General features: G+C 32.9%; 2 protein-coding genes across 3 annotated transcripts; one reads left to right on the top strand and one right to left on the bottom strand.

Annotated features, from left to right (window-relative positions):
• The first annotated feature begins 11,926 nt into the window (after window positions 1-11,926).
• On the top strand, window positions 11,927-17,577 carry LOC130987690 (NADPH--cytochrome P450 reductase-like). The gene is made up of 18 exons (XM_057911302.1): window positions 11,927-12,605; window positions 12,867-12,926; window positions 13,009-13,085; window positions 13,219-13,276; window positions 13,366-13,449; window positions 13,566-13,602; window positions 13,791-13,860; window positions 13,981-14,178; window positions 14,280-14,372; window positions 14,503-14,728; window positions 14,821-14,904; window positions 14,996-15,147; window positions 15,360-15,456; window positions 15,650-15,799; window positions 15,899-15,976; window positions 16,073-16,195; window positions 16,288-16,401; window positions 17,101-17,577. Exons 1-18 carry the CDS (start codon window positions 12,270-12,272, stop codon window positions 17,179-17,181), a joined length of 2,118 nt encoding a protein of 705 aa, XP_057767285.1. The 5' UTR covers window positions 11,927-12,269; the 3' UTR covers window positions 17,182-17,577.
• A 1,180-nt stretch (window positions 17,578-18,757) lies between these two features.
• Window positions 18,758-23,640, bottom strand: LOC130987689 (beta-ketoacyl-[acyl-carrier-protein] synthase III A, chloroplastic). Of its 2 annotated transcripts, none has more exons than XM_057911300.1 (9): window positions 23,470-23,640; window positions 22,940-23,140; window positions 21,996-22,144; window positions 21,019-21,155; window positions 20,581-20,686; window positions 20,381-20,499; window positions 19,817-19,881; window positions 19,512-19,734; window positions 18,758-19,103 (listed from the first exon to the last, which is right to left on the bottom strand). In XM_057911300.1, exons 2-9 carry the CDS (start codon window positions 23,119-23,121, stop codon window positions 18,882-18,884), a joined length of 1,203 nt encoding a protein of 400 aa, XP_057767283.1. In that variant the 5' UTR covers window positions 23,122-23,140; window positions 23,470-23,640; the 3' UTR covers window positions 18,758-18,881. The 2 variants fall into 2 exon arrangements, with proteins under 2 accessions (XP_057767283.1, XP_057767284.1); XM_057911301.1 differs by having other exon boundaries at window positions 23,258-23,558.
• Between the last annotated feature and the right edge of the window lie 3,784 nt (window positions 23,641-27,424).

Below are 27,424 nucleotides of genomic sequence, written 5' to 3'. Positions count from 1 at the left end.
GTTGGAAAAAGTTATGTGTATTTTTTTGAGTTACAAACTAAATACACTATTAATATATGGAATTACCAGAGTTAATAATTTAGAAGAAAAAGTTCCTATAGATTGCTCGATAATTTTCTAATCTTAATTTACCAGCCTCAAATTTTTCCTCCATATTTTGTTTTAAAAAAACACAAAAAAAAAAAAAAAACTTTTTGTTTCGTTGTTTAAAAAAAAATGACCAAACCTCATCTAGAAATCAAGTATTCGACTTTCATTACTTTGCGTTTTCGTTTAACAACTTAATTGACTTCCGTATATGGGAATTTATTAGAATTCAATTAGCTCCATCTACACAAAATTAATATTTGATAAATTAATGCTAAGGATGTATTATTTTCGATTTTAAATTTATCATGCGAAAAGAATGTTTTAGAAGAATTATTCTTTCAAATATCTCGATTCTTTTTCCTTAAAATATAATTTCACATTTTCTCATTTACAAAAAATGGAGGGGGTGATATTAAACTTTTTTTCGAACGAAAAGAAGGAATCGGGAATCGTAAAATTCTCTTTGGAGCTTTCAAGTCAAGTCTGGTCTAAAGGCTGGAATTTTGTAGATGCTGCTGTTGGAGTTTTGTTTCCTTGTTTGTTCTCTTTGTTTCGACCATATGGTACCTCTGGTGCCTTATGGAGTATTTTAATAAAATTCTTTTTCTGATAAAAAAAAAATTGTAAAATTCTCTTTGCACAAAATGAAGGAAAATAAAATAGGGAATAAGCCAAATATAAGGAATTAATAAAAGTACATTATCTATATATACTACGCTTTGTCTTCCTTCTCGGAGATTCTGATTTTAGATTCTTCCTTTAATTTTTTTTCTTAAAAAGAAAATATAAAAAAATAAAGAAAGAAAGCAACTCTATTCATTTTCAATTTCACACACGAATTCTAAAAGCTAAACAATAACCACCTTTGCTAAACCATTAATATTCGATTTTATTAATTCTCTACATAGACAATTTGCGTTGTTTTCCACAATAAAATGTTATACTATTATCTATCGACATATTAATTTATTCTATATTATCTATTGACACATTAATCATTAGCCTAAGCTGCACATATTAATTGACATGACCTCACCATTTGGACCATGTCCAAATGCTGCATTGATTTTTAATAGTTTTGTTTTTGTTACTTTGCAATTATTTTGATACAGCATTTCAATATCACTTTTTTATATATATCATCTGCAATTAATGTTATGGGTCTATTTATATTTGTTTTTACTATTGAATTGTACAATTCAATTGGCTCGAGCATGGTTGACATGTCCCTACACAAAGGGACCGTACGAATAGAGGGGATATTTTCCACATCCAAAATATTTGGGGGAAATTATCTGAATTGGATATACATATAATCTAATTTTATTTTATTTTTCGCTTTCTCTAATGTTGGTCTATATTTATATTTATGTGTGTAAATAATTCATTCAATATATAGTATTTATAAAGCAATTCAATACATAAGGTAGATCCGTAGGTGGGTGACTTAATTTAAGATTTTATGTTGTCAATTTATTTTTAAGATTTTCTCCTACACAAAAAGTACTTGAGCCATATTATGCTTTTTTTTATATACAAAAATGAAATAACTCCAAAGACTGCGAGAAGGTGAATTCGAACATGAGATCTTTGGCATTAAATATTAACACTTTAACACATTTACACATTCTCCTTAATTCTCGTGTCGAAAAGTTTTGAGTCATTTCTAGTGGGAAGGAAGGGTACTTATAATCAATTGTTTATAATTGGAGTGTGTTATCCTTAGTTGTAAATTTATCGTGAGAAAATGAAGAATAAAAAAAAAATCCATTTAAATTCCTATTTTATTTTTTTCTCATTTTTTACAAAAAATAATTTCACTATGTTTCATTTCTCCTTTTCACTCTAGAGAGGGATAACATTATCCCTCATTGGAGTGAAAGGAGGATTTTTGTGTGATAATGTTATTTTTCTTTGGATTAATGAAAATGAGAAATGATGATTTTTTTTAATAAATGAGAAAAAAGAAAGGATAAATTTAAATGTATACTTTTACTTTCTCATCATAACTTTACAATAAAAAAGAACACATCTTTAAAAAAAGTCTTTGCATTTCTTTAGGCAACACTTATGAAAATTTATCGAACAATCTTCTGCCTTCTATGTCGTAATAATGGCAACCTAGTTATCATGGTTCAGATCATGTCACATTTTTATGTCACGTTATTAATTTTATTATTTTTAATAAGATTTATCATTAAAATATTATTATTATTATTATTATTATTATTATTATATAAAGTCTTATTATATTTATTACTCCCCCGTCCCCCAAATAACTTCCTAGTAGGAGACGGCACATATTTTAAATAAAAGTTGTTAAGTGTATTGGTAGTGAAGAAAATGTGTTATAATTAATATTGAAAGTGCTGAAAAAGTGTTATAATTGGTATTGTGAATGATGAAAGGTTATGAAGTAAAAATAAATAAAATATTATTAGTGGTAGGATAATGTCCCAAAATGAATAGCAAGGAAGTTATTTGAGGGACGGAGAGAGTATTAAAAAATAAAATGGAAAAAAAGTTATATATATATCGTAATTACGAACTAATCAGTCCTATACTTAATAATTGATTAAAAATTGCAAATTAAATACTACAAAGAACAATTATAAATCATAATTGAATAGTATGTTTGAACTTAAAACTAAAACACAAGAGATTGGAAAGGGAAAAGAGAATTGAAACTAAAAAAAATGACATCGGGACACTATGGAATCTATTATGGAGTATACAAGCTAAATATTAGTAACAATTACAATAATATCATTTTCCTTCCAAAATAAACATGTTATTAAGATGGGGATACTGGGTTATGGCAAAAAAATACACGAATTTTGGTGAAAATTACAATTGTCACATGAATTTTTAATCAAGTAAAAAAAATATATTAATTTATATTTTAGTTGCAATTTTAATCTGAATTAACTTCCGGTTAAATTAGAACTTAGTTGACAGTTGAAAGTTCACCTGATGTAGTTTAGCATCTGATGATGAGAAGTATTTAGCAGATCGGAAGTCTAAGAAGGTAAAAAAAAAATATTTGACTTGGCTCTAATTTCGTTGAAAGTCAAACTCATGTGGAAATTGTAACTAATATTAAATTTATGTACTCCATTCGTCCCATGAAGCATGACACAGTTCTTTTCGGCACTGGAATTAATAAATTGATATTTTATGTGTTAAGTATGGTAGGTGAAAAAGTGAAAAGGTAAATAAAGGGTAATTTTTTATCATTTTTAGAAACAGGTCATGCTTCGTGGGACAAATCAAAAAAAAATTGTGTCATGTTTCGTGGGACAGAGGGAGTATTTTTTAACTTAATTAGAAATTCAAGTAAAAAATGCAAAGTTCGTCTATTTTTGCCATAGCCCCTATTAAGATGCCAAATTGCTCAACTTTTGTCTCACATTGATGCCTCATTTAAATTATTCATTAAATTATAACGAATAGGAAAAAGGGAAGAATTAGAGTGTATGGATAGATTAGATAAAGATCAAGGTGCCAATCAAAATGATTGATTGGAAATTTTGTGCAACTTTTTGTGTGGAATTCAATGTATAGTTTGTATGGAATTATATTTATCGATAAATATGATTGTCTAGTTATAATCAAAGAAACCTTGACATTGATAGCAAAAGATAGAATAATACAAATTTGTTGAGTCATGTGGGGAATCAACGATGACGTTGAGACAAAATAACACTACATACACATATGAAGGAGAGATTCAAGTAAAAATTAAATAAAGAATTACTCCCTCCGTCCACGAAATGAGTACCCATTTGTGGACGGCACAGGTTTTAAGAAATGTATGGAGTGTAGTGTGAATAGTTTAAGGGTCCCACTTTTTGAGTGTATTAATTAAATAAATGTGTGGGGTACACTTGCCAAAAAGGGAAATGGGTACTCATTTCGTGGACGGACGAAAAAGGAAATATGAGTACTCATTTTGTGGACGGAGGGAGTATTTTTTAATCATTTTATCATCAAGATTCACGGTGAAAATGATCAAATAGGATAAGAAATGAAAATGATTATGTAATGTTAGATTTTCAAATTCTATGACTAATAATCTAGAGAGGATAAATTTTTACCTGAATTCGAATATTAGATGGAGCTAAAATTTTATCAATTAATTGAATTTTGTTACGCCTCCAACTTTGGATTTTTCATATAATGAAAAAGTATATGAAAAATAATTTTCCTGAATTCGATCTGATCCGAAAATTTGAAATTTTCCTAACATTCAATTCGTTTCAAATCATATTATCCGAATATGAAAAATTCCGGATAAAATTCGATCCGAACTGAATCGAAAAATCCAAAATGTGAAAAAATAAATCTCCAAAAATAAAAATAAAAAATAGAAAAATCCGAAATACATATCAACATAACCAATTAGATAATCACAATCGATTCAAGGGCCTAATTTAGAAATATTTAACTTTTTAATAACTAATCTATATATATATATATATATATATATATATATATATATATATATATAGGGAGAGGTTCAAATAAGAACCACTAATAAAATAAGAACGGAGAACCATTTTAAGTCATTCGATCATCAAGATCTACGGTGGATGCATCATCTTGGTGGATGAATGCAGGTGCTGGGTTCGAATTCTGAAGGGAGCAAAAAAAATATTTTTTCGGATGCATTAAATTTAATAGCGGATGCATTAATTTGTATAGCAGATGCAGTAATTTTATTGGTTCTTATGTTCTCACGATAATTGTGGTTCTCACTATAACCGCACCCTATATATATATATATATATATATATATATATATATATATATATATATATATATAATATCATCATAAATTATTTATAGATATAATTGGAATTTTGATTTTTTTTTTTCGAATTTTAAAACTATCAATTCAATTCGATCCGAAAATCCTAAATTTGCTTAAAAGTTAATCCAATTCAATTTGAAAATTCAAAAATTCCGAACTAAATTTCAAATTTCAATTTTAATTCAAATTAAATATTCGAATTTCAGTATTTTATTCACCCCTAAATTTTTAATGTAGTGGAAAAAAAAAAATCATTAACATCCATGCGAGACGCCGCATATGAGGTGAGTTAATTTTCCAACATTGGAAAGTAGATCGCATTTTTTTTTTCAAAGTTAGTGACTTTAAAAAAAAAAAGTAAACTTACATATAATAGATTACACAAATTCTAATAATTTAATTTCTCTACGTGCTAACTACTATTACTATTGGTTGACGGATTTATATAAGAAAACTACGTTTGCCTAACACCCATGAAAATATGAAATACAACATAGTGAATTAGTGGTAATAATTAAAGTGATTGGGCGCCGACTTTATTGAGGATTTTTTTATTATTTTTTTTTCTTACTATGATTGGGAATTGTTAATTTCTCCCTTGCCAATCAAGTGAGGATAAGTAATGAAAGTGGGTGACAAATTAGAAGCTTTCTTTGTGTGATGTGTCACATTTACACGTGCCAACTAGCAAAAATTAAGAAATTTTGAGAAATCACAAGTCTTCGATTCATGCATCCATTTGTGAAATAGATATGGGATGTTTCTAATAACGTGTGTCGTGATTTTGATTGAAAATGAAGAATTATAGTATACATAGATACGCAGTATGGAATAAGGTGTTATACGTATTAAAATTATATAAAGTTAATAATAATTATAATTAAGATTTATATTACGTGTACCAGCACGGGGTGGGATACATAATTTCTCAAATCAGTATAATATTTTCACTTTTAATTTATAAAAGGTCATGTGTTTTGTATTATTTTTTACTAAACAAAATATTAGAGTGTCATAGATATATTATACGTACCAAACGAGATGGAAAATTGCGACTTGCGAGTGTGGTATTTTAATTAGAATAGGTGTTATTCATACATATTATACGCGTATATAATAGGATATTTTTTGTAATTGTATATAATTAGTCACATTGATACATTATTAATGTGGATTAAATATTTATCAAAAAAATGTGGATTAAATAAATTACTCCATCCGTCCGCCAAGATTATGTAAAAATTACTATATTTGGCGTCCACCAAGATTATGCCACTTTCCTTTTATGACAATGGTCCCACCATCCTCTTTAATATTTTATTCTTACTAACACTCTTTATTTACAAAAAACCCACTCAAAATTCAATCTCAACCACACATCTCATAAAGTGGTGGAACCCTTTCTCCGCTACATCAAAATCATCACCAATTTTATTAAATCCCGAGCCCAAGCAATTTTACATAATTTTGGCGGACGGAGGGAGTAGTATTTTACTTTGATAGCCTTAGTCGACAATTAGGAATAGATAAACAAAAATGGAAATTCAAATTTCAAAATTCGTACTCTATATCTTTCGTAAATAAATTAATTTAAATAATTACGCTAATCAAGACTCCAAAATTTTTAGATTTTAACTTAATTACAATTTAATTTATTTTCAAAACGTCTATTGCATATAATAATATATATTTACCAATTTAACTCTTATATAGCAAACATCGCTATTAGAAAAGAAGGCGTTAACGACCGAAATCGATCGTTAAAAATGAAATTTCGACCGTTAAAATGATTCATATCGATTTAAGGGGTCGTTATTTGGATGGTTGTTTTGTCTCTTGACGATCAAATTCTCGATCATTAAATTTAACGATCGAAAAATCAATTGATATAAATACCGATTTTGGTCTTTAATTTGCACTATTTACATTTTTAACAAATGAATTTTTATTTTTAACGATCGAAAATTTAGTCCTTAAGAAAAAGTCTTTTTCAATTGTAATAACCCAGTTCGGCTTGTCTCACGAGTGTATTTTTAACGTATTTTATCCTCAATATCACATGTTTTGATAAACTTCCTAGTGTCAAACACAATTAAACTTAAAGTTTATTCTAAGTCGTCACAAGTAAATAAGATGCATATATTATCAAGTGTTAATGGTGCGAAATATCCTTTGGGGATTATGAAAATTAATAGATATTATTTCAATAAATTATAGTCAATGTTAATTACTTCAAACGTAATCACCCTTGTCCAATTTCGTACAAAACCTCTTGATGCCTAATTTCACTATTTCTCACTTTCTCTCGCTCAAACTCTAAATCTCTGATGAGATGCTCTATCTATCTCTCAAACCCTAGTTGTTATGTTGTTGAATCCCTAATCCTCTCATTATATATGCCGTCAAGTTGCTATCTTTTTTTTTTTTTTTAAATCTCCGACAAATTCCTCTCTACCTCTGATGACCTCTTCTACATAATTCACTAAACTATGAGTTTCGAGAATTACATAAGTTCCAGATCTATACGAAAGTTACGAGATGCAAATGCAGATATAAGAAGATTTAGAATGAAATGGTAAGAATTCTATCATTCGTTCCAAGATTTGTTGTGTGACCCAGAGTAATAGATGGCCCAAACGCACCCATTGGCACCATCCATTCCGTATATTCATATGCGCGACACAAATTGTACTGCCATTTCGCACCGTTCTGGGCTGTTTACGCCATCAAATACTTTTTTTGGAGCGTTGTGAAGAAACCAATATCTAGCCTTTCCTATAATACATGTCCAAAACAAGGGATTCATTGGCACAGTCGATGGTATCCATTTCAAATAACTGTAGATTTAGTTCAAATATTTAGGGCTATTGTTGTGAGATTTATACTTATATATTTGTTATAAAATGAAGAAGATTAATAAAATGTTGTTTTGAATTTGTGTTATATATTTCTTGTTATCTTATGTTGATTCACACCATTTGTTCCAACAATTATTTTGACATCACCCGGGACGAATGGTACTTAATGTCATGTCCGTACCATTCGTTTCAAGGTCTGTCGTGCCAAATATTAACACGAATGGTACGAAAAAAGTAATTTCGTACCTTTCGTCCCAAGGTCAATCACGCAAGCGTTGGCACAACGTAGGGTAGTTACACAACTTGCCTTTCAATTGAAAAGATGTAGTTTAATTTAATACATAGTTACAAAATTGTCCAATAGTGGATATAAAATAAATTACGAATGTGACATCATGAGCCCATTATAAATGTAAGCCTACTAAAGAAAATATTTCATATCCATTCCAAATCTATTGCTCCTATTATCCACCCAAATAAGCCCAACAAAAAAGGACTCTCAAATAAGATATCATAACCCAAAAGAAGAAGGCATGAAATATGCAAAAATCAATCCGAATAAGATGGTCTCAAAAAAATCGTCTCAAAAAAATGTATATAATATATAAATAAATAATCGAAAAATGATAAACAATTCTAACTTCCATATATATTTAATGGGATAGAAATGACATGAAACTCAACAAATTGTTTGATGTACTTAACGTCAAAGCTTCTTTTAGTATTATTTGTAATTTGTAATTCCATAACTTATGGAATATTTTGTCCATTGGAAACAATAAACATAATTAAACGATATAGCAAAAAAAATTATATACCATATATGTATATATTCAAAATTAAAAGGAAACATACACAACATAAAAGGGAAGTTTTTTTTTTTTTTTACACAAGTAAATAAAGAAATTTAAAGACCGCACGATAATGGATTCGAATTAATTATCTACCGCTATGCCAACAGACCTACATAAACAAGGAGATCTTTATTTTTTGATAAATTACATAAGTAAATAAAGAATTTTTAAAAATCGTGCGACGGAGAAACAAGAAGATCTTTTGTTGCTCTATACTCTTGACTACGCTCTACTAAATTAGGCAATAATTGGCATAAGAAAATAAAATGCAATAATTTAGTAGTGTAACGTGTAAATGTAGTTGCAAGACATCCCAACCGATACCTAATTCCACTTTTTCATAAAATAGACAAACAAAAAGGTTTAGAATTTAAGTCTCATCGTTCCCTCCCCCAAACGCAAAAGAAAATGGAAATAGATGAATCTTATTATTATGAAATTTATGATGCTTAAAACAAAATCCTCAAACAAATAAATCATTAGAGAATAAATCAAGTGATCATCACACAATTTTTTAAAATATTTGTTTCTTAAAAGAAAATTGTTAACGAATGTTTGAGGTAATTAGTCACACAAATTAAATTGAATCCCTAGTTTATAATTTCGGGACTAATGAAATAATAATACTACTATCTTCGTCCACCTATAGCATATATAATTACTCGATTTGGCGTGCACAAAACACATACAATTTTTTTTTTAATATGGTCTCACTTTGTTTTTTAACTGCAATAATTCATTTTTATACGACCTCACACTCAATTCAATCATAATTCATAACCATTTATTTATACTTAATACACATTTATCAATTATTTTCTTAAAATTATGTGTTCATAAATAAATGTATATTTTTAATGGGCCGGGGGCAGCAGTAGTTTTTAAGAACGTATATATGTCAATATAAATTTTAAGGGTGATTTTGTTTAAAGAAAATCTTTTTTGAGGATGCTTTTATTAAGAAAGGATGAAATATACTTTCAAAAAGTCCAGTATCACATACAATAAAAAAGTCAAAATTTACATTTAAAGATATGGATGTAAATGCGTTGGCCTCCTAAATGATATACTTCTTCCCTGCATGAAAAAAAAAAAAAAAAAATCGTTTTCCCATTTAATATATATGTTTATAAAAAGTATATTTGTTTTTATTTATAGATACTTCTTCACGATATAGTATTTTTAATATATCAATTATTTACGTATTTTATTATAGATGGTTCATTTCTCCATTATTATTATTATTATTATTATTATTATTATTATTATTATTATTATTATTATTATTATTATTATTATTAATCATTTTTTCACCCCTAATAAACTTAACTAGTTTTATTAAAGGGTTAATGTCCTTAAAATACATTAACTATTTTCGTTTTCACATTTTGTATTTGTTTCAAATTTTTTGCCATAGTATACCTAAACTATGTCACTAATTTATTTTTGCATCAAATGTTGGTTTACCCCCAGATTATGACTGTCTTGGCAGCCGGAATAATTGATGTGTCACAATCGATCAATGAAGCGAACGACGAGATTTTCTTTTAAATAAAATATCGTCGTTTTAACTTAATTTATAGAGTTTAGTTCGAATTTGGGTTCAAACCCCCTTAATTGATTTAAGGCTTCAGGGTTTAAGCAAGGGTTTCATCATCTCTCGAATCTCCACCCTCCTCAGCGATGAACAACTCAAATAGCTTGATATTCCGTTTGCTCTTCATCATCGACTCCTCCCCCATCCACGGCCGCGACATCGTGGGCGGCGCGAACAGCATAACACGGGCTCCCACATCGCTAGGGACTGAGCCCTAGGCGTCTTGAAATAGATGTACATGAATTCGAAAGGGGCGTCAAACAAGTATAAGGAGATTTCAAAATTTCCAACAACAAATCGTTGTTGTCGGGCCGATTTTTCTGCCGGGCTTGTAGTATTTGAGTCTGAATTTTGACGGCACTCCAATTTTAAAGATTGGTGGGTGGAGGTGGTAGGAGGGATGAGGAATAGATTTTCGAGTGATGCTAGAATCACCATGAAAGATATATGGCTTTGTGTTTATAGTGTGAGAAATGTGAAAGAGATAAGTTACAAAGATAATTTGAGGAAGAAAGCAGTTTTTTTTTTGAATTAATTGCCACGTTGTTGATTAAAAGAGAAACGACGTCGTCTTGTTCCAACTGCAAAATCAGACCAATAATAATTGTCACATCGGTTAATATTAGAGTCACATCATAAATTAAATAGCTACGTCGTCAAATAAGTTCATCAAAACTCATAGTCAAATACAAAAAATAAACTAATAATATAGTAGCAAAAAATTTGAAGCAAATATAAAATATGTAGTATTTCTAGACTCTAAGTTTAGTTGTCACTGTGTAGATCAAAGGAAGTGTCTTCAAGAGTTTCACAGAATGTTTCTTGTTGAGTTGCTACTGCAGTTGCAAGTTCCTGAAGGCTTATTTACTTCTTTTTCTTGCGGGATTTTGGAGATATACATGAGCCTTCTTATGGATATATATCTACTGCTGTTGCGTTTGCAAGGGAGTTCTTATTCCTAGGGTTTCCCTTTTTATGGGCCGCTTCCTCGAGCCTGTAGCCCGCCAAGAGCCCAAACTTCTTCTAGGGTTTGGCTATATATTGGTGATGAAGAGATTTCGAATTTGCTGCTGATTTTGGTGCTACTCTACTGCTTATTGAGAGTATTTTCGTGGGTATTATTCAGAGTACACGTTTCACGTAAGTGTGTTCTAGTTTGTGGCTTATTTAATCTTGTAAGTGTTGTGGGTTGGTTTAGTAGTTTGATTCCTTGCTCCAGCCTGTTGGAGTAAGTTTATTTGTTGGGTTTAAGCGTTGAATGTGAAGCATTCAAGTTTAGGGAGTGAGTTGTTAATTTACTCTCAATTATTCATCTTGGTGGAGGTTTGGGAAGATATAGGGGCTGGGGAGAATGAGTCTTCGCGTGTAAGTCCTCTGTATATCTTATCATCACTAGTGGATAATTTACCCTGGGTGTGGCCGTGTTTTGTCATCGAACCGGGTAATCATTGTTAGTGTTCTTCATATTTTCTGCAAGAGTCTCTCTGTGAGTTATAACTTCTGCACGAGTTGCTGCATCAGTCTATATGTCAGTTTTAACTTCTGTGTGTACGAGTTTATATGTGTTTGAATAGGCGAAACTTTAAAAATATATTAAAACAAAAATAATTAGAATATTTAAGTACATTAATCTATTTTATTAAAACTCGTGTCTCGTATTTTTCAACCACACACCTTTAGATAATAAATTACCCTAATTTTTTCCTTGTGTGACTATAACCATGGTCAACCGATGTTAGGTGGTCTTAACCATTCTAGCTTCTCCCTCCTTCTCTCTCTACCCCCTCTCTCTCTTTCTCTCTCAACAAAACTCCATTGAACAGCACCTCTCGTCCAATCTGTGGAAGTCAGAGTCCCTCCCAACATATCCCCATTCTCTCAACAAAATCATAAAACCTTAAAACCTGAGGAGGGGGGAGGCTCTGAATAATTTATGCGTATATATGTAGAGAGAGGTTTTTTTTTATTAATTCTTTGATAGTTTCTTCAATCTGTAATTTGATTGCATTTGATTTAGTTAATCACGGAAATCTAGCGCGGACCTAGTTCGGGAAATCATGGAACCCTCGTCGAAGAAGCTCTCGCCGCTCGATTTCATAACGGCGATCTTAAAAGGCGATATAGAGGGGGTGGCGCCGCGGGGTGTGGCGGCGATGTTGATGGAGAATAGGGACCTGGCGATGGTGCTTACTACGTCCGTTGCGGTGCTCATAGGCTGCGTCGTGGTGCTGGCCTGGCGGCGCACCGCCGGATCGGCGGGGAAGAAGCAGCTGCAGCCGCCCAAGCTGGTGGTGCCGAAGCCGGCAGCGGAGCCGGAGGAGGCGGAGGATGAGAAGACCAAGGTTTCCGTCTTCTTCGGCACACAGACTGGCACAGCTGAAGGTTTTGCGAAGGTATGAAAAAAAAAATGCTTGTTTTCTAGAAAATTGGAATTGAAAAGGAAAAAGAAAAACATCAAATTTTGAATCATCAGAATTTTCACCTACAGTTGCTGCATCAATGGTTTAGTCAAGATTTAACTTTTTCCTTGTGGATTTTTGCTGCATGATGTAAACGCTTTTCAGTGGCCGGCAACTTTAAACTGATGCTACTTTTTGGGCAAAGATTTAGATTTACTTTTGCCGGCCAATGATTATTGTAGTGTTGTGTTATAGGCATTTGCTGAGGAAGCTAAAGCTAGATATCCACAGGCAAAGTTTAAAGTAATTGACTTGGTATGTTCTTGTTTTCCTTTTCTATCTCCCATTTTTTTAATCTAGTGCAGAGTTCTGATCTTGACATTTTGGATGGTGATAGGATGATTATGCTGCCGATGATGACGAGTACGAGGAGAAGTTGAAGAAGGAGAGTTTAGCATTCTTCTTCCTTGCCTCGTAGGTTCCCATAATTTTTAAACTTCAAGCTGTATCTTGTTTGCACAGCAACTGTAGTTTACGGGTGAAAACATTAGGATCTCTTCTCTAGAAATGTGATTTATTGATTTAGTTGAGGGTTGTCTTGCTGCAGATATGGAGATGGTGAGCCTACCGACAATGCCGCGAGGTTTTACAAATGGTTTACTGAGGTGGAGCTTCTTAGCAATGAATGATTTTCGTCCCGTTCATAATACAATGTGGTATTTGAGGTTGATGTTGAGCATTTTTTTTTTTGCAGGGAAAGGATAGGGAGGACTGGCTTAAGAATCTTCAGTATGGAGTGTTCGGTCTTGGGAATAGACAATACGAGCATTTCAACAAGGTATATAACTGCATGATGCTAACACTTGTTCAGTTGCTTGAGTCGAGCATTCTTGAGTTTCAGTCATGCGTATATGATGAACTTTTTTCTTTTCGTTCTTTAATTGTTTTTGACAGATTGCGATAGTGGTAGATGACCTTATCACCGAGCAAGGTATATTGATTCTGAGAATGTTCTTTCATCTGGATGGTTGATATAGTTTTTTTCTGTGCAAGATGCTCAATTAACATTCATGGCAATGTCAATCGTACAAAACTGTGTTTGTCATTGTAAAATATATGGAATCACCGTATTCTATTTCCCTATATTATTTTAAAAAGGAAAATTTCACCTGAATCCAGGAGGAAAGAAGCTTGTCCCAGTAGGCTTGGGAGATGATGATCAATGCATTGAAGATGACTTTAGTGCATGGTAATTAGATTATAAATAATTGTTGGAAGGATTGGACTCTATCTATTATATATATGTACACGTGTGTCTGATTGTGCTATCTGTATTTGACGAGTGTGCTTACGTTTGTTGCTGATACAGGCGTGAATTAGTGTGGCCTGAGTTGGATAAATTGCTCCGCAATGAGGATGATGCAACAGTTGCTACTCCATACACCGCTGTGGTTTTGCAGTATCGTGTTGTGCTCCATGACCAAACAGATGGATTAATTACAGAGAATGGCTCACCAAATGGTCGTGCCAACGGTAACACTGTTTATGATGCTCAACATCCCTGCAGGTATTAAGCTTGCATCTCTGTTCCCTTTTCAAAAATTTCTATTGTAATTTGAAGGGGTTTTTCTTATTAATACCATATGCATGGATGGTTGTTTGTTGAAGGGCAAATGTTGCTGTAAAGAGAGAGCTCCACACTCCCGCATCAGATCGTTCTTGCACTCATTTGGAGTTTGACATATCAGGCACAGGACTTGTGTAAGTTTATACTATACTTGTTTAGTAGCCTATATGATATTACTTAACATATTGCAATTTCCATTTGGCTTCCACTTGACTTTAAAATGAGGTAGTTTAATTTTTGCTTATGTACTTCTTTATTCCACAGGTATGAAACAGGGGACCATGTTGGTGTCTACTGTGAGAATTTGCTCGAGAATGTGGAGGAAGCAGAAAAGTTACTAAATCTGTCTCCACAAACATATTTTTCAGTTCATACTGATAACGAGGACGGCACTCCACTCAGTGGAAGCTCTTTGCCACCTCCATTCCCCCCTTGCACTTTGCGAACAGCTCTAACTAAATATGCAGATCTTATTAGTATGCCCAAAAAGGTATATTAGTCACCCCTGTATTGTCGTATTTGCTAATTAGTTTGCCTTGAACATAGTTGGGGATTAAAGCTCTAACATAATTGTTTCTCCAGTCTGTGCTAGTTGCATTAGCAGAATATGCTTCCGACCAAAGTGAAGCTGATCGTCTCCGGTATCTTGCATCCCCTGATGGAAAGGTTTTGGAATAGTTCATACTGTCGAATGTTACCTTTTAATCTAAATTGGTCACTTTTCCACCTTGTAATATTTATGTTCCCACATTTTCAGGAGGAATATGCACAGTATATAGTTGCAAGTCAGAGAAGTCTACTTGAGGTCATGGCTGAGTTCCCATCTGCGAAGCCTCCTCTAGGTGTTTTCTTTGCAGCAATTGCTCCTCGCCTTCAGCCCAGATTTTATTCTATCTCATCCTCCCCGAAGTGAGTTCTCGCCTTCCTATTTCATTTGATGTTATTTCAATCTAAAAGTTCAAGACTTGTGCTGGAGTTCTAACTACATTAGCAATAGGTCATCTTATAAGTTATAATCTGCTAAAATGAAATGCTCCGGGAGATAGCAAAATTCTTCCTTGTGTGTTCTTTTTTTCGATAATTTATCTTAGCTACTCACTGACTCTTCAACTATCATCCAGAATCGCACCAACCAGAGTTCATGTGACTTGTGCTCTGGTCTACGACAAAACACCGACAGGACGAATCCATAAGGGTATATGCTCTACATGGATAAAGGTATTTTATTTAAGTTAAAACCTACTTCTTAAAGTAATATTTTGAGCAGCAGAGATGATAGTAAGAAATTGGCTATTAGATCATCATGTCATTTCTCAATAAAGAGCCATTCTAATCGTAATTTACATCCATCCCACTTGTTACACGAGCATATGTTCTATTGCCTCAAAGCTCACCATCTGCCTCTTATCAGAATGCTGTGCCTTTGGAGGAAAGTAGCGATTGCAGTTGGGCACCAATTTTTATTAGGAACTCTAACTTTAAACTCCCTGCTGATCCTAAAGTACCGATAATAATGGTCGGCCCCGGTACTGGCTTGGCTCCATTTAGGGGTTTCCTTCAGGTTTGTGTGATTACATTTCGAGCTTAAACCTACTTTTGAGGCCTTAATTCTGATTTCTCTAACTAGAACGATATGGTAATTTCCTACCAATAATTTCAGGAAAGGTTAGCTCTAAAGGAATCTGGAGCTGAGCTTGGTCCTGCCATTTTATTTTTTGGTTGTAGGAACCGTAAAATGGTCAGTTATCTACTCGACTATTGCTAAACACTTGATTTAAAAAAAAAAAAAATGAATGCCAATCAAGAATTCTTTTTACTTGTTGCAACCCTGCAGGATTTTATTTATGAAGATGAGTTGAACAGTTTTGTCAAAGTTGGAGCAATTTCCGAGCTCATAGTTGCATTCTCACGGGAGGGACCCGCGAAGGAATATGTTCAGCACAAGATGTCTCAAAGGGTATGCAATCTTTGTCACTAATTTTGCCCTAAGTTTCATCCAACTATAAAAGTTCTTTCACTAACATCTAAGTTACATGTACTGAATAATAGGCCTCGGACATATGGAAGATGATCTCTGATGGAGGCTACATGTATGTCTGTGGTGATGCCAAGGGAATGGCACGTGATGTGCACCGAACTCTCCACACAATCGCACAAGAACAGGTTGGTGCCTCTTGCAACTTATATTTTTGAATTCCTTGGTTAATAGGTGGTCCTTGTGTTCCTTCGCTTCCCCTCCCATTTTTGCTTCATTCTCGTGGGGTACTATAGACTTTGGAACCACTTTCATATCCTCTCTATGCTGGGCATTTAATACCATTATCTCTTCATGTTTTTCATGTGCCTTTACCCATTAGACCTGGATTTTTGAATGACGCAAACAATGCATTATATATTGTTCTTTTCATGTCCACTCATTTATAGTTGTGCGATATTGACAGTTAACTTAGGAGGCGTTTGGTTGGTGGATGTGATTGATAAGATTGGATGAATGATTAAATAATCCGCCCAACTTTAGGGTGATAAATAATCACTCATTTCAAATGAAATGATTAGATGCAGGTCAAGTTATCAATCACGGGCCCAATCATGCAAACCAAACACTTGATTAAGATGGATTATTTTATCAATCATGCTTTATCACTCAAACCAAACGCCTCTTTAAGGAATGGTTACTTTTTTTTGAGGTTTTTGGGTCTTTTTGATTTTGCTTAACTATTGTAGTTTATATAGTATCATTTAAAGGTGTTTATAAGTTTAAAGTCGTCGATTCATGTACCTTGTTACATAGTGTGTTAAGCTCTAATTCTGAGGAAGATCACCAGTGTTAAAGCTATGCCTATCTACCTACTCGTTTTGCAGGGTTCTCTGAGCAGCTCCGAAGCTGAGGGCATGGTCAAAAATCTGCAAACAACGGGAAGGTACTTGCGCGATGTATGGTAATGAGGCCCTCGTCGTGTGGTGATTCGGGTGGAGAGACAAGGTCGTCATTACAGTATTGCTAATTTCTGAAGTATAAAGGGAGGCAATGTGCACAGACCACTCCTTGCCTTCAGAAGATTGTTGTTACAATATCAGTTAGTTTGTGAATTTTGTTTTCGTTTCATTCTTTTCTTTTCTTTTCTTTTTTTGCTATTTTCCCTCTCGCTCGCTAAAAGATTATTTCGTTCGTATAATTTATACTACAGATGTACGATACGCGATACGCGAATAATGTCGATGCAATGTTAGATATAGTGACTCTTGATGAGCCAGCAAGATGGCTGAGACTAAGGTTTTTTGAAAAAAGAATCCTTCATGTATTATGATTTTAATATAATTTTGGGTTAAAACTTAAAATGTACCTGTTTTTTTTTTTTAGATTTATTATGATTTTCTTTTTCTTGTTGATAATTTTATTTTCAACTGTACATAGCTGAAAGGGATTGGATGAGACTGGTTATTATTACCCATTGTTACATATGAAATCATAGATACAATATTTATGGCCCCTCCAAAACAAATTCTTTCTCAAAATATTTGGAGGGATTTATTTATTTTTGTTGATCAATTTTGTGAAGTGGGATTTGCCAGCACATTGTAAAATGAAATAATTATTGGGTAATGAAGTGGGTGACTACTCAATCAACCAAAAAGTAGCAATTAAATCGATGAGGTAGGTAACACCTAACTCCCAAGAAAAAAAAAAGGGTGGTTGTGGGCATGACCTACGTCTAGGGTGTAATCGAGTCGAGTCAAACATAATAGTGTTTTGCTCAAGCTTGGCTTGTTTAGCTAAACGAGTTGTTTACTTAATTATCGATCGAGCTTTAATCGAGTCGAATACAATACCGAGCCTAATCGAATTTTTTAAATTTAAAATTTTGATTATTTTCCTAATATATTTACTAGTATAAGATATTTTTCAAATATACTAGTATAAGATATTTTATTCACAACAATGTAATATATTTACTATTTTATTGTAAATAAATTATGTTAATTAAATACTTAATCCAAATATTACTAATTATAGTATAAAATATACGACATTCAACTAATAATCTTATGTTTTTAAGATAAATCATTTAATGAGCTTGCTCACGAGCAAACGAGTCGAGTATCGTCATGCTTAAGCTTGGTTTGTTTAGCTAAACGAGCTGCTCATTAAATTACCGATCGAACTTTTATCGAATCGAACATCGCGAGCAGCTTGGCTCGTTTACGACCCTACCTATATATCTAATGATACTATAAGATAAAGTCGTGAAATATTTGAAGAAGCAAGATTTTTGAAAATCCAAGACGTATGTATGTAGACAAATTATCTCGTGATGAAGATATCAATGCATATAAATCATGATTATATTTTAATTTAACTAAACAATGCAATGTAACCAACACAAGCTGTGCAAGATTATATCGTGAATTTATCATTTTCACATTTAAATAAAATATTGTTGAAAGTTGTGAGGCTTGTTTTGTGTAACACGTAATAAAAAGATTTAAGTTAGCAAAACAAGCTGTGCAAGATTAAAAATTTGGTAAAGAAAGAGGAATTTTTTGGCATAATCAGCAGAGATTGTTAATTTACAGTTGCAGTTTGCAGTGTTGAACAAATCAAATAACAGAGCAAAACACAACTGAGAGAAGTGATGATCAATTCATCCCCATCTAACGATAGCCGAGCCCCACGTAAGGCCGGCTCCGAAACCCGCTGTGGCGATGGTATCGCCACCTCGGACCTTCCCGCTTCTCACGGCCTCGTCCAACGCCAACGGGATCGAGGCAGCGCTCGTGTTCCCGTAGTTCGCCAGATTGGATATGACTCGCTCCGGGGGAACCTCCAGACGCGTGGCTACTGCATCGATTATTCTCTGGTTCGCCTGCATTCATCCATTAATTAGTAGGATTGTATATGAACAGAACTACTAGCAAGCTATTCGAGATTTCGCCTCGAAAAAAGCTCCTTTGAAGCTAAGATTCGATAGTAAATGAGCCGAGCTCGAGCCCGACAGCTGTCGCGAACATGTTCGAATTTTATTGTTCGCGAACATGTTTGCGAGCCTGTTCACGAACCTTCAATCGAGTTAGTGCATGAGCCTTAAACGAGTCGAGCTCGAGCTCGAGTAATATATTATTTAAAAAGGTTTTCTAAATTTTTAACGAGTTCGAGTTCGAACATCTAACGAGCCGAGCTCGAGTTCAAGCTCGAATTCGACATTACCGAGCTCCAACCGTTCCACACGTTATAGCTAAGGACGGACACGGGACGCCTTCCATCTCATACATACCTGATGCAGTAGTAGCCAGTCTATATTGGACACACCAAGACCTGCCTTCTCTAGGGCCAGTTCGATCGAATGTGGAACGACACGGACAGCAAAGCGGAAGACCTCTTTACCATTCATCTCGATGCACGAGAACGAGGACGGGGCCTCGGGCAGGAGTCCAAGGAGCGAACCGTTTGTGCCCAACTCATCCCTGCCGTTTTCCTTCATGCCGGCTTTTAAGTGCCTGAAAAACCGCACACGTTATGCTCGTTTGCACAACCGGAACAACACGCGATCGGTTTCTGAGAAGGGCGAATTTCACTTACCTCTGACCTTCACCATCGCTGTGCATGTCGAAAGCAAATAAACCGTCTTCTTCGCTATCACACGACTACAGAAAGATAACAACATCAGCTTGTGTCAAATAGAACACCTACTATCCAAATTTACACAACACCACATATTGGTATATATTAACTTTTTTGATATCAAAAGTATAGACGCTAACCAGACAGAGATAATCGACACTATTACAAGTAAACCAAAATCGGGATCAGAGAGTTCATATATTCTATTTAACTCTAATAAATTATCAAGCAAACCACTGCAAATATGAGCAAAACCAACAAAACAAAATAGGAGTATAGCAATTCCAAGTAAATTCACAAAACCAACTTGATAAAGGGCTAGCTCGTTTTTTTTTCTCTCTCTCTCTCTCTCTCTCTCGTGAGTGAGTGAGAAGCTTAATACATGTAAGTATATGACTCCTCGCCTCAATATATATTGAAATAGTAAAATATTGCAGTTAAAGTTTCGAGCAAATCCTTCTCCGAGTCTCTATTTCGAAACAATAGGAAAACAGCAGTAGGAGTGTATGGAAGGGGTTAAACCTGTAGTAAAACAGCACCGGCAGCATCACCAAAGAGAATACATGATCCTCTGTCGTTCCAGTCAACATAACGCGATAGAGCATCAGCCCCGATCACAAGAACATTATTGAAGCCACCCCCTAAGATATTAACTCATAAAAACTTTGTTCATATATACAAAAAAAAAGGAACCCTCATTTGAAGTATTAGTAGGGATTTACCTCGAATATAGCAAGCAGCTGAAACTAGGCCCAATAGGAAGCCACTGCAGGCAGCCGTAATATCATAAGCCAACGGATTGTTACTGCAGCCAAGTGCTTTTTGAATCTGGAAATAAGTAAAATAAAATAGTAAATCCTTTGAAAATGCACCATTACAGACCAAGGGTACAAAAAAAAAACAAGGTTCAGAAATGAAAATGCTCTGTTCGCTGATATAATACGGTAAGCATATTGGTTTGAGAAGTGTTGCACGGAACTAGCAGAATTTAGCAGATGAGGTAAAACAACAACTCTGAATAACATATCAAATTGAAATAGTTATATAGCCTTAATATGGTGAAGATCCCGAATAGTAGTGGGAAATCATATAAACAAAAGTATAAAGAAACGAAAAATATAAAAACAGACCACATTACATATTATTACTAAAAACATTACCTGAGGAGCACTCCCAAACAAGTCTTCTGGAGTTGAAGTACACAGCAACACGAGGTCAACGTCATCGGGGTCGACCTCAGCCATCTGGAGAGCTTTCTGTGCAGCCTCTGTAGCCATAGCCGTCAAGCTGTCTTTTCCTGCAATAGAATTCAAAAAATGAGTTGTGTTTGGTTGATAAAAAAGGGTTCGTATGCGTCCAAAATTCCTAAAATCCACTATCCAAAGAACTATATCAAAGGACTTTGCAGTTAGAATATGTACACTATACCAAGTTTCAAACTACTCTTTCGTTTTTTCATCTTAATCATGTGGTGCATTATTGAGTCTGGCTGGACTTGAATGGTTAAATCCATGCTAGATTAATAATAAGCCTAGGGAGCATGGACAACGCATAAAATTTGAGAATATTCATGTTGACGAGAGACCACGAAAGACACAGTCGAGGTCATGGATTACAGATGTGACAACGTGCTTGCAAATACTACTATAGTCTGTAAACCTTCCAAGCTAACTTGAGACACATCATAATATCTAGGGAGACTTTATTCGTCATTGCTCAAGAGATTATTTGTTTTTAAAACCATAACGAATGTTAAGCATAGCATCTCAGCCATTAAGTGAGAAAGAAAATAAATGACAGCTTTAAAGTAGCAGAAAGCAAATGACAGTAAAAAAGGTACTCATCTAAGACGTAATATCCCCTTAATATTATTGGCCAGACACATCCAATGCTGTTTGGTCGATGCGGAGTTGAATTCATCATTATTCTCCATACTATTCAATAGTCTAATTGGAAATCAACTAGTTATAGTGTTATTCTCTCATTGAAACATGTGACTTTGGCAAAATCTCGAATTCTAGGTTTTCCGTAATTACCGCTGCAGAGTTTCTTTCGATGTACCAAAGTCTTAATTTGATCTCAATATGCATAACTATGTACAAGAGTAATTGAGCATTAAGTGGAAAGAACAACTCACGGGAAAGTATTCTCCGATTTCTAATTCCAGTCCGAACAGATATCCATTCATCAGAAGTATCGACAATTTCTGAGAGATCATCATTGGATATTTGAATACTTGGCAGTGCAGAGCCACATCCAACTAACTTGCACCCTTTGCTGACAAGTCTTTACAAATTTAAGTTAGTAAACCAGAAACGAATCAGAATCATCACCCAATTCTGCATTCACTTAGCCAAAGAAGGATCCGCAATATACATAATACTATGAGATACCAAATGAATTTGGAATAGTGAAAAAGACAACTATAATACCGTTATGCACAATATCAAACAATACATTTTGAATGAAAAACAAGACTACAGCAAACCTCAGAGATACTTAAACTCAAATCAACCACAAGAGAATTTTTATTTCATAATCCACACGAGCACAAAGCAAGATTCAGCCATAGTTAGCTTTCAAAAATCGGGTTGGCTTCTAAACCTCTCGAGATATCATAGAACATGTTTTCAAATGGGCTAAGGCAGCAGAAACCACAGACCTTACAAGAATCTCTCTTTTTCTCCACAAAAATTCATTTAGTTTAATGCTATCAAATAGGCTAAGGCAGCAGACACCACAGACCTTACAGATACCATGTCACACTGATTAATTCCACTGCACATAGGAAAATCCAGACAATACATATGATCTTTGCAACATTAGATTCTTACATCATTTTTAATTACATACTGACTAATAAAAATCATCCAGATTCAAATCAGCACAAACACTTCCCAATCCCATTCACAACAATAGAAAGTTAGCATCAACAACTTCTCACTAACTATATATCACCAAATTTCTTCATTCAACACTCGCACTTCCCAAAATCTATATGAGCAAATCAAGATCACAAAACCCACAAAAAGCAAGCAACAAAAATCGGCAAAAATCTAATCTTTGCAAAGAATTAGCTACCTGCGCGCTTTGGGTTCAGCAAGGGAAAGCTTCTCTGCGCCCTGCGCCGCACTAGAACACACTGTTAGCCTCGAAACGCCGTCGTAGAACCAAAACCCAGATCGATAGATTCCTAATGATTGAGAAAATCTCCTCCTCAAACTGGGAGCTGTAGGAGCAACCAGCCCAGATGCATTCGCCATTCAATTAATCTATGAGAGACTGAAAAAAGATGGAATCTTTATAATCTAAAACTCTGTTAATATCAAAAAAAATTCGAGCACAAATAATAAATTCAAGAAAGGATGAATCCCAGAAGCAAGAAAGGGAGACAACAACGAATTCACTAAAATCTTTGGGATTTCCGAATCTCTCTCTCTCTCTCTCTCTCTCTCTCTCTCAACCCTGTATCTATATCATCACATGCAACTGCATGCTGATTCAGGTGTATAAGCAGTAACTGGACATCATTCTGGGCATTTCCAAGATTGAATCTTTTGAAAGCGCTGAATAAAGAAATGGGTTTATCATATCCCATTTTGGTAAATTACCCTTTGACTCATGAGGGTGTGGGCCATTTCTGGTGGTTTTGCAGTGTAAATTTTCCTGGTTTTGGAGAAGAAAATGGGAAATTCAGCTGCGCCCAACCACGTTTTCACCTTGAACATAAATTTATTGCCTGCCAAAATAGTTCTACTTGTCTTTATCATGTTTGTTCAACTACAATCTAACACCGCCACGTTTTCTTTATGCTGTTTTGTTCCAATTTTTCACAGTGCAGTTGTTTTTCGTTTTTATACTTTTTTTTATAGTTGCTAATTAGTTTCAGAGAAAATTGCTAATTAAATTAATTTTGCATAGTGCAGTGCTGTTTTTTTTTTTTTAATAGTTTGCTATTTTATTGAGAATTATTTTCAATACTTTCGAGTTAGGCTTTATTTTAAAGTTTTGGGTACTTCTATTAAATGCACATTCTTTTAAATATAGCCACATTAGGACTAATCATAAAGAGAGATCTAGTTAATTTATTGCATTGTCTATGCTATTTTCTTATTTTAAAAAATAAATTAAATAAATCATTTTTTCCTTCCATTTAACTAATTTATGACTAACTAATTTATTGAAATTTATAGGGACCTAGTTAACTAATATTGCATGTACGAATTAAATTTGTTTTATATAGGCGTTATTTCCAAGACGTTATGTATCCTATGATATGATGAATTGATGACATTCGTAGACACAAAAACTCACGTGAAACCGATTTTATGGTAAAATCGGCTTCACAATTATACTATTTCAACATACAAATGATACTTTAACATTTTAAAGTATCATTTGTATGTTGAAGTAGTATCATTGTGAAGAAGGTTTCACCATAAAACCATTTTACATGGGTTTTAAAATATTTATTGTATGTTGAAGTAGTATCATTGTGAAGACGATTTTACCATTCCTTTTTGTTTTTGGAACTAAAATTAAATTATATTAACAAATTGATCTTCGGTATAACTTATTGTATCATACAACATATTCGATCCATCTGCTGCCAATTGAGGATTAATCTAAAAAGCTACTTTTTTCGTCTCCCAAAATTTAAACAGTATTCTTTTTTGAATTGTTCCGTAAAATTTGAGTACTTTCCTTATATAATAATAATAATAATAATAATAATAATAATAATAATAATAATAGAAAAAAACTTAATAATAATTTTTTCACTTTTCACCTACATCCTTAACACACAAAATATTATTTCCTTGGGCTACAAAGTATTATCCCATTTGGTGTTCGACACAAATTCTAAGAAAACTCATAAAATAGTTGTGAGTGGAGTAAAAATTGAATTGTACGGATATTACGAGTGGGGTAAAAATTGAAATGAGTGAGTCCATCAATGACAATTGATGGTAAATAAATGAAAGAAAAAAGGGTGTAGTGGTACAAAAAGTTGAGTAGAACACTACTTTGTAGACAAAAAAAAAAATAGATAAGTAGGACAATCTTTCATGAATGGAATCAGTATTTTTTTAAAATTTGTATCGAAAAAAAAAATTGCTCAAGATTCACAGCGATGAAGAGAGTACTAACCTTGAATTCGAAATGTAAATCTGAGTAACTAAAAAAAAAAAACTAATCTAACTTAATTATCAGTGGATAAATTTGTGTATCTACCAAATTAAAGTCAAAATACATTTATTGAGTGATGATAGCTTGTTGATTATTGTGGTTAAACTTAGTTGATGATATACTCGTAGATGCACATTATGTCCAGCAAGATTTAGGAAAGGCTATTCAAACCTAAAAATGGTTAAATTTCAAAATATTAGACCAGCCTTAAATAAATTAATCGCCATGGTCTCTGATATTTTAAGAGCATATAAAGTTTTTTTAAATAATTTATAAACTGCTTGGGATCTTATAAACTACTTCAAAATATTTGACAAAATAAACTCTTAAAAAATTTATAAGTTGTAAAAATAAGCTCTATAAGCTAAGCTTTCTAAAAAATAAGTCCATCTACCTCAACTTAATTTCTCATTATCTTATAAGCAACACTTATTTTACAAAACTAATTCAACTATATTTTTTTTATCATTATATATCATTCTAATTTCATATCTCTTCGATTTTTCTCTCTATAATAAAGATTTTCTATCTTTAAATAAAAATTCTCTCTCCAGCTTATAAGCTCAATTATCCAAACACTTCGATAACTTATAAGTTCATATGAAACTACATCTTATAAGCTAACGAAATATTTTATAAAGGCTTATAAGCTCTTTAAAATAAGTTTAGTCAAAAACATGATTGTTAGTAAAAAAAAAAAAATTGTTTTTTTTGTGGTATTTGAACAGTACAATAATTTTAAATATTAACTAAAAGATGGTAGAGAAGTGGACCCTCTCAACATTAAAATTGGGCCACTAAAGCCCAGCTTAAATATAATTAAATTCCCCCAAAATGCATATCTTTTGGGCCCATTGCAATGGGCTGTAAAGTTTGACCCAACCAGAGGTGGGAGATAAATAAATAACATGGGACATGTTTACTCTTCATAGCCCTATTATTCATACAATAAATAAAAATATTAGTGAATGAACAATTTTATCCAAATAACTTAAAATTTTTCATTAAAAAAAAGTGATTTTTTTTTCCAAATTCTTAAATGTAACCCCACATTCGTTCAAAATCAAAAAATGTAACCCCAAAAAATTATTAATGAAATTATGCGTGGAAATGAGAAAATTGTTTATCCTAATCAGCAATTTGTAGTAATGTAACCCCACATCTCATTTCTGGGTTTTGGGGGTCACGTAATCCTTTATTCATGTTATTTTGGGGGCTATGGTTATTAATTAATTAGAGTATTAATTTTTTTTGGAATTATAGGGGTATTATAGTTGTATAACTTTGGTAATTTTATTATTATTTTTAAATAAAGAGTTATAAAAAGAAAAAGAAAAAATGTAACTGTGAATAGAATTATCCAAAAATAACATAATCATTGTTTTTTCTTTATGACAAAACATAATCATTTTTTCTTTCTTACCATAATCATTCTCACAATAGACAAAAAAATGTTACACTCTAGTTTACGAATTCCCTCGGAGATAGTCAAATATGAATTATATACTTTTAATATCCCTGATGTTTGTGCTTATTTTATAAGTAACTAAATTAATCATTAACTACTTCTTTCTATCTACAAAAACATTTTGCTAAATTTCCATTTTCCTGCATTCATGAAATATTTTCATAGTTCATATTTAGAAATAACCCCGCTAACTATCACCCTTGCAATTTATCAAATATTTACACACATTACCACTAATGGACCCCATGCACTATCATCATTTTTTTCTAATTTGTGAGACCTGTTCTCTGTTTATCAAATAACCAACTTATTTTTTTTTTAAACATGACACTCTCCTTAGGAAAATATTTTGTGGATGAGTAATAAAAAATAAAATAAATGACAACAAATAATTATATATCATGATTGAATGGAGTAAATCCTAATTAATAATAAAACATTTAAACTATATATATAAAGTATATAAATTGAAATTAAAGAAAAAAAAATGAAAGTGGAACACAAACTGAGACACCAAATATAATACAGTACTCGATTTCATCAAGTGCTAGTTTGACGTATATGAGATCTTCTGTCCCACAATTTACAATATCCCCTTGTGTCCTACTTTTAATTTGTTGCCCGATAAAATATTTCACCACATCTGAAGAAATTTTTTAATTATAATAAACAAGTAAAAATGATACATATATATATATATATATATATATATATATATATATATATATATATATAGGGAGAGGTTCAAATAAGAACCACTAATAAAATAAGAACAGAGAACCATTTTAAGCCATTCGATCATCAAGATCTACGGTGGATGGATGCAGATGCTGGGTTCGAATCCTGGAGGGAGCAAAAAAATATTTTTTTCGGATGCATTAATTTGTATAGCAGATGCAGTAATTTTA

The sequence above is a fragment of the Salvia miltiorrhiza genome, chromosome 6, assembly GCF_028751815.1.
Source record: "Salvia miltiorrhiza cultivar Shanhuang (shh) chromosome 6, IMPLAD_Smil_shh, whole genome shotgun sequence".
NCBI classification, from domain to species: Eukaryota; Viridiplantae; Streptophyta; class Magnoliopsida; order Lamiales; family Lamiaceae; genus Salvia; species Salvia miltiorrhiza.
This window is presented reverse-complemented; position numbering and strand designations above follow the sequence as displayed.